We start from the raw sequence: 11,994 nt of genomic DNA on the forward strand, positions 1-11,994 counted from the left end.
CATTCTTAATAGTACTTTGTGTATTATTAAACTGATTGTGGTTCTTGGATAAGGGAGTAGGAAGGAAGATACCATTGATAGCTTCTGTTTCTTCTCATGTCTTGTTATCTCATTGATGCTATTTGTGAAACTTTGTAGAACAGGATTTTTAAAACTGAGTTATAAGACTAATTATATGAATAGAGAATGTTCTTGATTGTAGGTGAAAGCTCCTTCGATACATAAAATTAAATGCTTCCCCTTTCTTCTAAGGTGACGTTATTAAATTGACGGACATAAAGGACTTCTCCTTGCCCCTGTGGCTGGTATTTGTCATCTGTGTCTGCTATTATGTTGCAGTGTTCCCTTTTATTGGACTTGGGAAGTGAGTATTCTCTATGTATTGTACTCTTCTTGGCTAAATTTTAATGAGAACTCAGTCACATAAGTAGACATGCCTTTTTTTGGTTAATGTTGCTACAGTTTATCTTACACAGGAATGATTTATATCCTGGGATACAGTGGGCTTTCTTTGTTTTAGGGTTAGCATTATGCTAGTACTTCCATTATTCCTTTGAAGGAATACCTGGGAACAGGTCTTGATTCATAATACTGATGTATACTTGCTTGGGACTGGTACTGTTTTTTTAAAAATTACTTTTCCTCAGTAGGAGGCTTTTTTTTTTTTTTTTTAAGGTAGGTTGGGTCTCCCTGTAGCCCAGGCTGACCTGGAACTTAATCTGTAGCCCAGGCTAGTCTTGAACTCAGAGTGATCCTCCTACCTCTGCCTCCAGAGTGCTGGGATTAAAGGCTTGTGCCACCATGCCTGGCTTAGGAGGCTGCTTCTTGCCAATTGAAATGGTATGTGGTTCACTGTCCATTCATTAGAACTGTAATTCTCCAGACTTAGATTTGGGTTCAAAGCAGATTCTTTTTGTTCTTTATGTTTCTTTATTTACATACACATGTGTGTATATATGTGTGCCAGGGTCTCTTGCTGCCACAAATGAATGCCAAATACTTGTGCTACATTTTGCATTGGCCTACATGGGTAGCTTGGGATTTGGGCTTTGCAAGCAGGAGCCATTGAACACTGAGCATCTCCTCATCCTCGTAGAGCAGACTTCTTGCTTTGTCTTCTACACAGAGCAATGTGATGATGCGAGTGTTTCTCTGGGGTGTATTTTATATCTTTATAACAGGTGTAGTGTGATGCATGTGCCATGTGCATGTGCAGCTGTGGCACCCTGTGCACATAGACACTGGAGGCCGGAGGAGAATGGCAGGAGTCTCCCTCCACTGCTCATCTGCTTGTCTCCTTAAGATGGATTCTCTTCACTGATTCTGGGGCCATTTCATGAGTCCCCATGATTCTCCTGTCTCTGGTACCCACAGCACTGGAGTTTCAAATGTGTGTGTCCGTACTCACCCAGCTGTCTTTATAACTTTATATTTATGTTATAATTTAAAATAATTTGAGACAAGAATACTATGATGTCATAAAAGATCTATTCAGTCCTTTTTTTTTTTAAATTTTTTTGTTTGTTTCTTTGAGAGCAATAGAGAGAGAGAAAGAGGCAGAGAGAGAATGGGTGCGCCAGGACCTCCAACCACTGCAAACAACCTCCAGACGTGTGCACCCCCTCGTGCATCTGGCTAACATGGGTCCTGGGGAAACAAGCCTCGAACCAGGGTCCTTAGGCTTCACAGGCAAGCGCTTAACTGCTAAGCCATCTCTCTAGCCCTTCAATCCTGTTTTTAAGCAGAAGTAACCTTAATTCCTGATAGTAATATATTTGATTTTCCAAAAATTTGTGTCTGACCATAGCTTCATCAGTGAAGTATTTGTAGTAATACTTAAGCTTTAGTAAATAGCTTGAAGATAGATATCAACTAAGGGGGGAAAATAGTACTAAGAAAGAGAAGGGCTGGGGAGATGACTCAGTTGGTAAAATACTTGTCTCACAAGCAAAGACCAAAGTTCATTCCCTGGTTCCCATGCAGAATGCCTGGTATGGTCTTCTGTGTCAGTAATTGCAGCTGTGAGAGGTGGAGACTGGAGGACCCCTGGGTCTCTCTAACAAGCTAGTCTAGCCTAGTTGGTGAGTTCCAAGCCAATGAGTAGACATTGTTCGCGAAGATGACACCCAAGGTTATTCTTTAGCCTTCACACGCATCTGTGCACACATAGCACATGCAAGTGTACACCATACACAGACACAAAGTTCATTGAACCTTAAAGTTGCTTTTATTAATCTTTATTTTGCCTCCTTATTTCTTGAAAATAGAGTAATTCTAAAGCACACACTTTTGTTTTTAATTTTAGGGTTTTCTTTATAGAAAAATTTGGATTTACTTCCCAGGCTGCAAGTGCAATTAACAGGTACTTCCTTAATTCTGTAAGTGCTCATTGCATACAATATATGGGTCCTTAGAACTAAAGACCATGCTCTAAGAAGCAAAACAGGTGTGTGTGACCACATCCCCAGTGTGAAACTAACACAGAGGACCTTATTTATTATTTATTATTTATTACTATTTATTATTATTATAGAAAGCCAAAGAATTTTGAACTTCTGTTTTTTTTTAATTTCGGGAGACCATTTTAGAATACTAGACTGAATTAGTTAGAATCTTCTTTACCTAAAGTCGTTAGGGAATTTTTTGAAACTTCTCTTTAGCTGTGTTGTGTTTTGTTAACCACAGTCATGCTCCTCTCTGGGCAGTGTTGTGTATGTCATATCAGCTCCCATGTCCCCCGTGTTTGGGCTCTTGGTGGACAAAACAGGGAAGAACATCATCTGGGTTCTGTGTGCTGTGGCCACCACCCTCGTGTCCCACATGATGCTGGCCTTCACCCTGTGGAATCCGTGGATTGCTATGGTAATGGCTGCTTATGGCTGGGGCTCTTCAGGGCTTCAAAGCAACATGTCAAGAGGGTCTTGGCAGTGGGGAAAAGTGACTTGACTTGAATTTTGACAAAGTAAATATTTTTAAAGTATAATTATAAGTTACTCATTCATGAGGTTTCTTTTTTATTTTCATTTGGCTTAATAATGCAGTCTCCATACTACAGAAGATTTTGAAATAAAATAGACTTATGAAAGCCAGACTACTGATTATTTCCATTTATTTTTCTGAACTTCATTAAAAGAAATCATTCATCAAAAATGAAAATGTTTTTGTGTCTAGTATAAATTATTTTGTCTTTGAATCTAAATAGGCTAACAAGTGTTATTAGATTCATCAAGTTTTTGTTGTCGTCATTGTGTAAGTTTGCATTTTCTTTTTTAAAAGACATGCCACTATTTTATTAGAAGCAGGTTTTTTTTTTTTAATTTTTATTTATTTATTTGAAAGCGACAGACACAGAGAGAAAGACAGATAGAGGGAAAGAGAGAGAATGGGCGCGCCAGGGCTTCCAGCCTCTGCAAATGAACTCCAGACGCGTGCGCCCCCTTGTGCATCTGGCTAATGTGGGACCTGGGGAACCGAGCCTCGAACCAGGGTCCTTAGGCTTCACAGGCAAGCGCTTAACCGCTAAGCCATCTCTCCAGCCCAAGTTTGCATTTTCTAAGTGCTCATTAAAGGCACTTTTTTTTTTCTTCAAGGTAGGGTCTCACTCTAGCCCAGGCTGACCTGGAATTCACTATGTAGTCTCAGGCTGGCCTTGAACTCACAGTGATCCCCCTACTTCTCTGCCTCCCAAGTGCTGGGATTAAAGGTGTCTGCCACCACACCCAGCTTAAAGGCACATCTTGAACATAAATATTGATGTACTAGATGAGCATTTCCACAAAGCATACATGGACACCCAGGTTCTAGGAGTAGAGAAGCTGCAGCAGGGTCTTTGATAGCTGTTTCAAAGCTTCTCCAGTGACCTTCTACCCATTTTTTCCTGTAACTTCACCACTTAACATATGTGTCCATTTTTCTTGCCAATCAATCATTTATTTGAATTCAAACCTTAATATTTCTGTTCTATTTTGAGACAGGCTGTCACTAATTTTCTTTGTAGTCCAGGCTGGCCTAGAACTCATGATCCTCCTGCCTCAGCTTCCTGAGTGCTGGGTTTATAAGTGTGCAATAGCATATTTGGCAAGTTTCTGAACTGAAGAAGAGTCAGCGTCTGCCTGTCCAGAAAGCAGTGGTTCTCTCCTTTACTTTCCAATTGAGTGTTAGCTCATAGGCGGGGGAGTGGACTAAAGGCATTATGCCTTTATTGCTTAATTTGCACTTCCTAAGAAACACTAGAAAGTTAGCTTGCCTAAAACTTTATAAGATCTTTTTTGCAAATTAGCTCTGCTTGGGCTGTGACTTGCACCTTGGCCAGTTATATGTGCTTATAACAAGTGAAATGATGATTATAGTGTGATAATATATATCTTGTCACTCAAGTGTCCTGAAAGAAGCCCAAGGCTTTCTTTTTCTTATGTACTGGATTTTTATCTAGTCAGTAAAACTTGTTTGAATATTCATATGTTAGCCATTGTGTCATGACTACAAATTTGCATTAAAGGAAGAAAATCACCTCAGCCAGTAAAACATTGTTATCTTTCTTTCTTGCTGTCTATAGTGTCTCCTGGGACTCTCCTATTCACTACTTGCCTGTGCTTTGTGGCCCATGGTGGCATTTGTAGTTCCTGAGCATCAGCTGGGAACTGCATATGGCTTGTAAGTATAGTGTTAGCACCAAGGATCATATTTCTGCTCCCTGCTATGTCAATTATAAATCCCTGAAGCTTTGAACCTGGAGGTAGCTAGAAAAGTCAGATGATCTTTTAAAAGTACTGCTGTGGAATATTAGGTAGCTTTCCATAACTATGGCTAAATAAGTGATCAAAACAGCCCAAGGGAGGAAGGATTTATTTTAGTTCCTGGTTTTGGAGATTTCTGTCTAGTTCTTGATTCCATTGACTGTTGGACCATTGTAAGGCAGAACATCATGGCGCCAGCAGACACTGAGGACTTTCTCCTTTTCTTCCTCCTCTTCTGCCCATGCTGTGAGCCTAAGGGATTATACTCCTCACCTCAGGATTTCCCCGCTTGGTCATTCCTCTCTGGAAGTAGTCTCACAGACATCCACAGAGGTGTACTTTACTAGTCTCCTAGGTACTTCTCAGTCCAACAGTGTTGTCAGTCAGAGTTTACCATCAAACATGGCAGCATAGGAGCTTCTAGCCTCCAGCAGGAGAGATGGAGATAAGTGGCTCAGAAGAGGTGATTACTGAAATTAGCCTTCTTTGTGCATTTAGCTAACTGCTTCTCAGTGAGACATTGAATACTATCCCTGGCCTGAAAGTGTCAGCTTCCCTTGTGGTTGGTATTGAGGACTCCTGTCTTCTGTAGGAATGCACTGGCGTTATACCATCAAGTAGCAGAAATAGCCGTGTGAAACCAAAACTTACCTATGTCATCCTTGATGAAAACATCCCAGACCAGTAGCATGTGCTTTACAGGTGCTAGAATCAGTACTGAAGTATTAGTCTGTCAAGACTTGAAAATGAAATGTGCTGTTTTATTTCCTAAATTCTAGCATGCAGTCCATTCAGAACCTTGGGCTGGCCATCATTTCCATCATTGCTGGCATGATACTAGATAATCGGGGATACTTGTTTCTAGAAGTTTTCTTCATTGCCTGTGTTTCTTGTGAGTATGCCATGTGATAACACTTAGTGTCCTTTAATGTATAACACAATGCTCTCGTTTTTACCTTGAGGTTTTACCACATTAATTTAAAGTGAATTGAACACTGTGTCTCATGATGTAAGGGAAAAAAACAGGCTCTGACTTTAGAGGTCTTCCTGGCACTGGGCTTCTGGTAATGTTTTATTGTTCGCTCATTTCATTTGTTAGGGGCACATAGTATCTTCAGATCTAGAATCCTTGAAGGGCTGCTTATGCTTAGTGTTCTGTAAACTGCCAGGATTTCTGTGGAAGAGGAGAGGAGGGGTCAGGACTGGCTTGGGCTGAGCTGACTATTTGCTGGAGGGTCTCAGCTGCTGTCTGGCTGTGCTATCCCTGGACTCAGAAGCAGAACTTATTGTCAAAAAATACTGTGACACTTACTATTAGAAAACAAATGTATAGTGTTTTCAAGTGCCACAAAGGTTTGCTTTTTATCTGGACTTTGGTTTGTAGTTATAATTACATGGGAAGGCCTTTTAAAGGCTCTTTGTTTTTTCTATTCCTAGTGTCACTGTTATCTGTGGTCTTGCTTTACTGGGTGAACTGTGCTCAAGGTAAGAAGTTCTGATATTATCTTCTGCAGCTGTAGTGGACCATGGGTGGGGTCCCTGGGTTGTCTGCAATCCTTGAGGAGGGCCAGTGTTTTAGTACATGTATCATTGTTTTCCTGTCACAGCGATGGGAACAGGTGCATTTATAATTGTGTTTTTTGGACCCTTACATTTATTAAAATTGCTGTTAACATGTTTCCATCTTCTAGTCAAATTAGTGTCAGCTGTATGATGGTAATAGTAATTATAATACTTAACAATAAAAATAATCAGCTATTGCTCTGTTCACAAAACTCTTAAATCCTTCATGTATTTTTGTCTTCTTTTTAAGAAAATAAGAAATGAATTTATAGCTACCATTTGCATTTTCAGGTTGAAGGTGTTTGGTTAAAAATTAAAAATGATGGATTTTTCATTAGTTCACACCACCATGTGCATGAGTGCTTTTTGTTGCCCTCGGTAAGATTTAATGTTGCCCTTATTCTCCAGCCACTTGCTCCTAAAGTGCAGTGGCTTCTTTTCTTTTTTCTTTTTTTTTAAATTTAGAGAGAGAGAATCTGTGTACCAGGGCCTCAGCCATTGCAATAGAATTCCAGATGCTTGTGCCATGGGCATGTGCAACCTTTTGCTTGCCTTACCTTTGTGCATCTGGTTTACATGGGATCTGGAGAGTTGAATCTAGGTCCTTAGGCTTTGCAGGAAGTGCCTTAACTGCTGAGCCATCTCTCCAGCCCGGCAGTGGATTCTTAATTGTGTGATACACGTGTTCTTTAAGTAAAGTTAGACCATTTCCTGTCACTTCTCTTAATTTTCACTGCTACTGAGTAGTAGCATTGTTCCAGTGACAAAATGTGAAAGAGTACTTGATTCCAGACTTGCAAGGTGAATTTTTTTTTTTTTTTTCCCAAGGTGGGGTCTTGCTCTAGCTCAGGCTGACCTGGAATTCAGTATGTAGTCTCAGGATGGCCTTGAACTCATGGCAATCCTCCTACCTCAGCCTTGTAAGTGCTAAGATTAAAGGTATGTACCACCATGTCTGGCTGAAAGTACAAATTTTAAGGATATTAATTTATATCATCATGTGAAGATTCTGCCTTTCCTCATCTTTAATAGCTTTTTATTTGAGGTGTATCTGTGTGACTGAATTTTACTTATTCATATTACTTACATGGAAAGATTTCTGTGTTTCTTTGTATTTTAGGTGGGAATCTAAATTATTCTGCAAAGCAAAGGGAAGAAATAAAACTCTCTCATACTGAGTAAGTATTACCTGAACACACACACACACACACACACACACACACACACACACACACTCATAAAAACTTGTTTGAGAATTTCAAAAGATAAATATCCCAGAGAGAGGGCTCAGCTTTTAAAGGTACTTACTTGCCTGCAAAGCCTGAGGATTTGGGCCCGATTCCCTAGTACCATGTAAAGCCTGATGCACAAAGTGGTCCATGCATCTGGTGTTCATTTGCAGGGGCTGGAGGCCCTGGTAAGTCCATTCTCTCTGTTTCTCTTCTCTGTCTGCTTGCAAATAAATTAAAAAAATATTTTTTAAAAAGATGAATATTGAGGTTTAAAATGTAAGAATGAAAAAGACCTGGACTTGGCTGGAGGGATGGTTTAGTGGTTAAGGCATTTGCCTGCAAAGCCAAATGATCTAGGTTCTATTCCCCAGGACCCATGTTAGCCAGATACACAAGGGGGCGCACACATCTGGAGTTCGTTAACAGTGGCTGGAGGTCCTGGTGCATCCATTTTCTTTATCTTTCTCTGTCAAATAAATAAATAAAATATTTTTTTTAAAAAAGCCATGCATGGTGTACCCCTTTCATCCCAGCACTCAGGAGACAGAGGTAGGAGTATCGCCGTGAGTTCGAGGCCACTCCGAGCCTACATAGTGAATTCCAGGTCAGCCTGGGCTAGAGTGAGACCCTACCTCGAAAAACAAAAAAAACCAAAAAACCAAAAAAACAAAAAAAAACTTGGACTGATGCTGTTGTCTGCTACACTGAGCTTGGAGGACCCAGAGTTAATGGAAGAAAGGCCTTCTCTAGGTTCCCATGCTGGGTTTCATCCTGCTCTTCTCTTGGAAATTTTCTTTCTTTCTTTCTTTTTTTTTTTTTTTAGTAGTTGAAGTACCTTTCATCTTGTCCTAGTATAATTATGCTGTTCAGTTTTCGCAGACTCATTTGAGACAGATTCAAGTGTATAATGAAGTGTTTAAATTATTTTTCTTTATAAATGCATGCTAAAACACAATAGTAATTGTCTTGTTATTTATGACTTTTTAAAAAAGTTTTTTAATTAATTTTTTATTTATTTGCAAGCAGAGAGCTAGAGAGAAGATACAGAATGGGCACGTAAGGGCCTGTAGCCACTGCAAACGAACTCCAGACGCATGTGCCCCTTGTGCGTCTGGCTTATGTGTGGGTCCTGGGGAATCAAACCTGTATCCTTTGGCTTTGAAGCAAATGCCTTAACTGCTAAGCCATCTCTCCAGCCCTATTTATGACTTTTTAGACATCAAAATTTTACTTGTAAATATAAGATGATTATGAGTTTTGTGACTTTTGAATGGGCTAAAGCCTGGTAGTATAGGTTGTACTTTTTAAATATATTTTTATTTGTTTTATATAGAGAGATACAGAGAGAAAGACAGAGGCAGATAGAGAATGGGTGTCCCAGGGCCTCTAGCCACTGCAAATGGACTCCAGATGCATTTGCCACCTTGTGTGTCTGGGGGAATTGAACCTGGGTCCTTTGGCTTTGCAGGCAGGCAGGCTTAACCACTAAGCCATCTCTCCAGGCCTGGCTACATTTTTTTTTGCTTTTTTGAGACAGGGTGTTGGTTTTGGCCATGTCTAGTACACGTACACTTTATCGTAATTCTCCTTCTGGAAATCTTTAGTTATTTTTTAATAATATTTTTGTCATCTGGGCATGGTGGCGCACGCCTTTAATCCCAGCACTCGGAGGCAGAGGTAGGAGGATCACCTTGAGTTTGAGGCCACCCTGAGACTACGTAGAGTTCCAGGTCAGCTTGAGCTAAACCGAGACCCTACCTTGTAATTTATGTCAATTTATTTGCAAGGAGAGAGAGAGAAAAAAAAAGAGGAAAAGAAGGAGATTGAGGAAAAGAGAAAGAATGAGAATGGTTGGTTGGTCCAGGGCATCTTGCCAGTGCCAACTAACTCCAGATGCATGTGCTACTTATTTGCTTGCTTGCTTGTTTATTTATTTATTTATTTATTTGATGTAGGATCTCTAGTCCAGGCTGGCTTTGAAGTCCAGGGACCATACTTCTTCTGACTCCTGAGTGCTGGAATTAAAGGCAGGCACAATTTTGTGCATCTAGCTTTACATAGGTATTGGGGAATCTAACCCAGGCTGGTAGGCTTTGTGAGCAAGTGCCTTCAAGTGCCAAGCCATCCCTTCAACCCATAGAAATCTTTTTGTTAAAAAAAAAAAGTTTTTATTTATTCATTTGCAGGCAGGGAGGGAGGGAGGAAGTATGTGTATATGGATGTGCCAGGACCTCTTGCCACTATAAACAAATTCCAGGTGCATGTGCAACTTTGTGTATCTAGCTTTACATGGGTATGGGGAACTGAACCCAGACTTGTGGGCTTTCATAGCAAGTGCCGTTAATCACTGAACCATCACTCAATCTCAGAAATCTTAAAAGAATCAAAACTATTGTGAACTGAAAAAATAGTTGTGATGATCTGGTTTTATATGTTAAAAAATTGGAAGTAACTTAAATGTTTCAATGTTGGGAAATGTCTAAATATGTTATGTCATATCCCTGTAATATGTTGTGAAAATTATGTTTTGGGAAGGCTTTTGATGTCATAGGTACTTCATATACTGTATGTGCAATAAGTAAAAACAAAAACAAAAACAAAAAAAAACAATGACATACAGCACCTTAATTTTGCTCAAGAAGTGTGTCAGTGTGCTCATATTTTAAATCTGTCTGTCTTGTGTAATAGACAAATGCCAACATGAATGACCCCCAGTTAATAATAGTTCTATTTTAATGGCACAGTTGTAGTTTAGATTGTCTTTTGTTCCATATTTTCAGCATTGATCCTCTATTGTTTGTGCAAAGAAAAATTAAAATATTATCTATAAAAAAGATACAATATTTGATACTACTCTTACTGTGTTACAGTTTTGTTTTGTATACCATGTGGGGCTTCCTAATTTCTTCTTTTTGATAATTTACTGCATTATGTTTTTTAGGTAAGACCTTGAAGTCATGAGAATGGGCAACATGTACTGCTGACTTGAAAACCTCTACAAACTTTCTTTGTTTTCTTTTCTTTTTTTATAAAAGAATTTACAGTCCATATAAAATAAACAGAGTGAAAAGTATATTTATATTTTAAGATTGTGCTCATGCAGATATTTTAGCCTGTGTTTTTTTTGTGCTGTGTATTGCTGAAGAATTCTAGACAAGTGAACAGTAGACAGTTAGAAAATTGGCCTGAAACAATTCAGGTAGCTTCAAGAAGGACAGTCACTTGATGGAAAACACTTTGTCTTATGTTGAGATAATTTTCAGCAAGTGTATCTTAGGGATGTAGTCGTTTCTTTGTATTGTAGCAGGGAACAAACTGTTGAAGAGTAGAGGGTTTTATACAGACAAAATCAGTTATGGCATGCTAATTACAGGCTTTCACTGTGTTAGCGTGATGGGATGTTTCATAGTGACTACTAGTTGATCATGTAGAGGGTTGTTATATATGGAGTAACTGATGCCATGGTGTAAGTATTCCCTCTGTCAGAGAAGGTGATGGGATAGTGACCACTAGCAGATTGTGCTCCACTGTCGTTAATGAGGATTGCTGAGCAGTGGCCCTGTGGAGTTGATCTCTGTCACTTAGGGACAATTTATAGTATAAACTTTCTGAAAGTTTGTTTTCTCTTAAGGACAACTTAATTAGAAAGTGTTCTTCAATTTATAATAATGGTTGCTTACCTATATGGATAAGTAAAAACACTGAACAAGGTATACTTGATGCTTTCTTTTGATTTTCCAAACATTGCAACACTGATTTCAACAACTTTGAAAGATAAGGACAGTATGTCTGGTTAGAATCATTGAAAGATTGTAGGCATAGGTTTTCTTTAGGGTAGGACTTGTACCTTTTCTTTTTAATGTTATTTTTTTTTAACTTAAAAAAATATTTTTCTTATTTGTTTGAGAGAGGGAAAGATAGAAGGGGGGGGGAGAATGGGTGTGCCAGGGCTTCTAGCCACTGCCAACGAACTCCAGACGCATGCGCCACCTTGTGCTTCTGGCTTACATGGTCCTGGGGAATCAAACTGAGGTCGTTTAGCTTTGCAGGCAAGTGCCTTACCCACTAAGCCATCTCTCCAGCCCTTTCTAAACTTTTTTCTTTTAAAGTTTTTTTAATACATTTTTATTGATTTATTTGAGAGTGACAGAGAGAGAGAGAGTGGGCGTGCCAGGGCCTCCAGCCACTACAAATGAACTCCAGATGCGTGCACCCCCTTGTGCATCTGGCTAACGTGGGTCCTGGGGAATTGAGCCTTGAACCAGGGTCCTTAGGCTTCACAGGCAAGTGCTTAACCACCAAGCCATCTCTCCAGCCCCTTTCTAAATGTTTTAATTGATAATTTTCATACGTGTATGAATGTGTTTTGATCATAACCCCCACCAATGTCTTCTTTTGTTTCCTTTCTCTCATTTCCCTTCCAGTAGATCCTGTCATTTTCCCATCTAGTTCCTTCTGTCCAT

At 39.5% G+C, this 11,994-nt stretch overlaps 1 protein-coding gene across 2 annotated transcripts in view; it reads left to right on the forward strand.

Moving 5' to 3' along the window:
* The window catches only part of Mfsd1 (major facilitator superfamily domain containing 1), a 47,322-nt gene extending 36,718 nt beyond the window's left edge, over positions 1-10,604 (forward strand). The window contains exons 9-16 of one of the 2 annotated variants that reach the window (XM_045161636.1): positions 253-364; positions 2,306-2,362; positions 2,706-2,862; positions 4,556-4,653; positions 5,516-5,628; positions 6,174-6,221; positions 7,420-7,477; positions 10,473-10,604. In XM_045161636.1, the coding sequence (XP_045017571.1) occupies positions 253-364; positions 2,306-2,362; positions 2,706-2,862; positions 4,556-4,653; positions 5,516-5,628; positions 6,174-6,221; positions 7,420-7,477; positions 10,473-10,476 (647 nt within the window). In that variant the 3' untranslated portion in view covers positions 10,477-10,604. Of the gene's footprint in view, positions 1-252; positions 365-2,305; positions 2,363-2,705; positions 2,863-4,555; positions 4,654-5,515; positions 5,629-6,173; positions 6,222-7,419; positions 7,482-10,472 lie in introns of those variants that run through there. The other variant, XM_045161637.1, reaches the window with a different exon arrangement.
* The last annotated feature ends 1,390 nt before the right edge of the window (positions 10,605-11,994 follow it).

This window comes from Jaculus jaculus, chromosome 11 (assembly GCF_020740685.1).
Source record: "Jaculus jaculus isolate mJacJac1 chromosome 11, mJacJac1.mat.Y.cur, whole genome shotgun sequence".
In the NCBI taxonomy this organism is placed as follows: Eukaryota; Metazoa; Chordata; class Mammalia; order Rodentia; family Dipodidae; genus Jaculus; species Jaculus jaculus.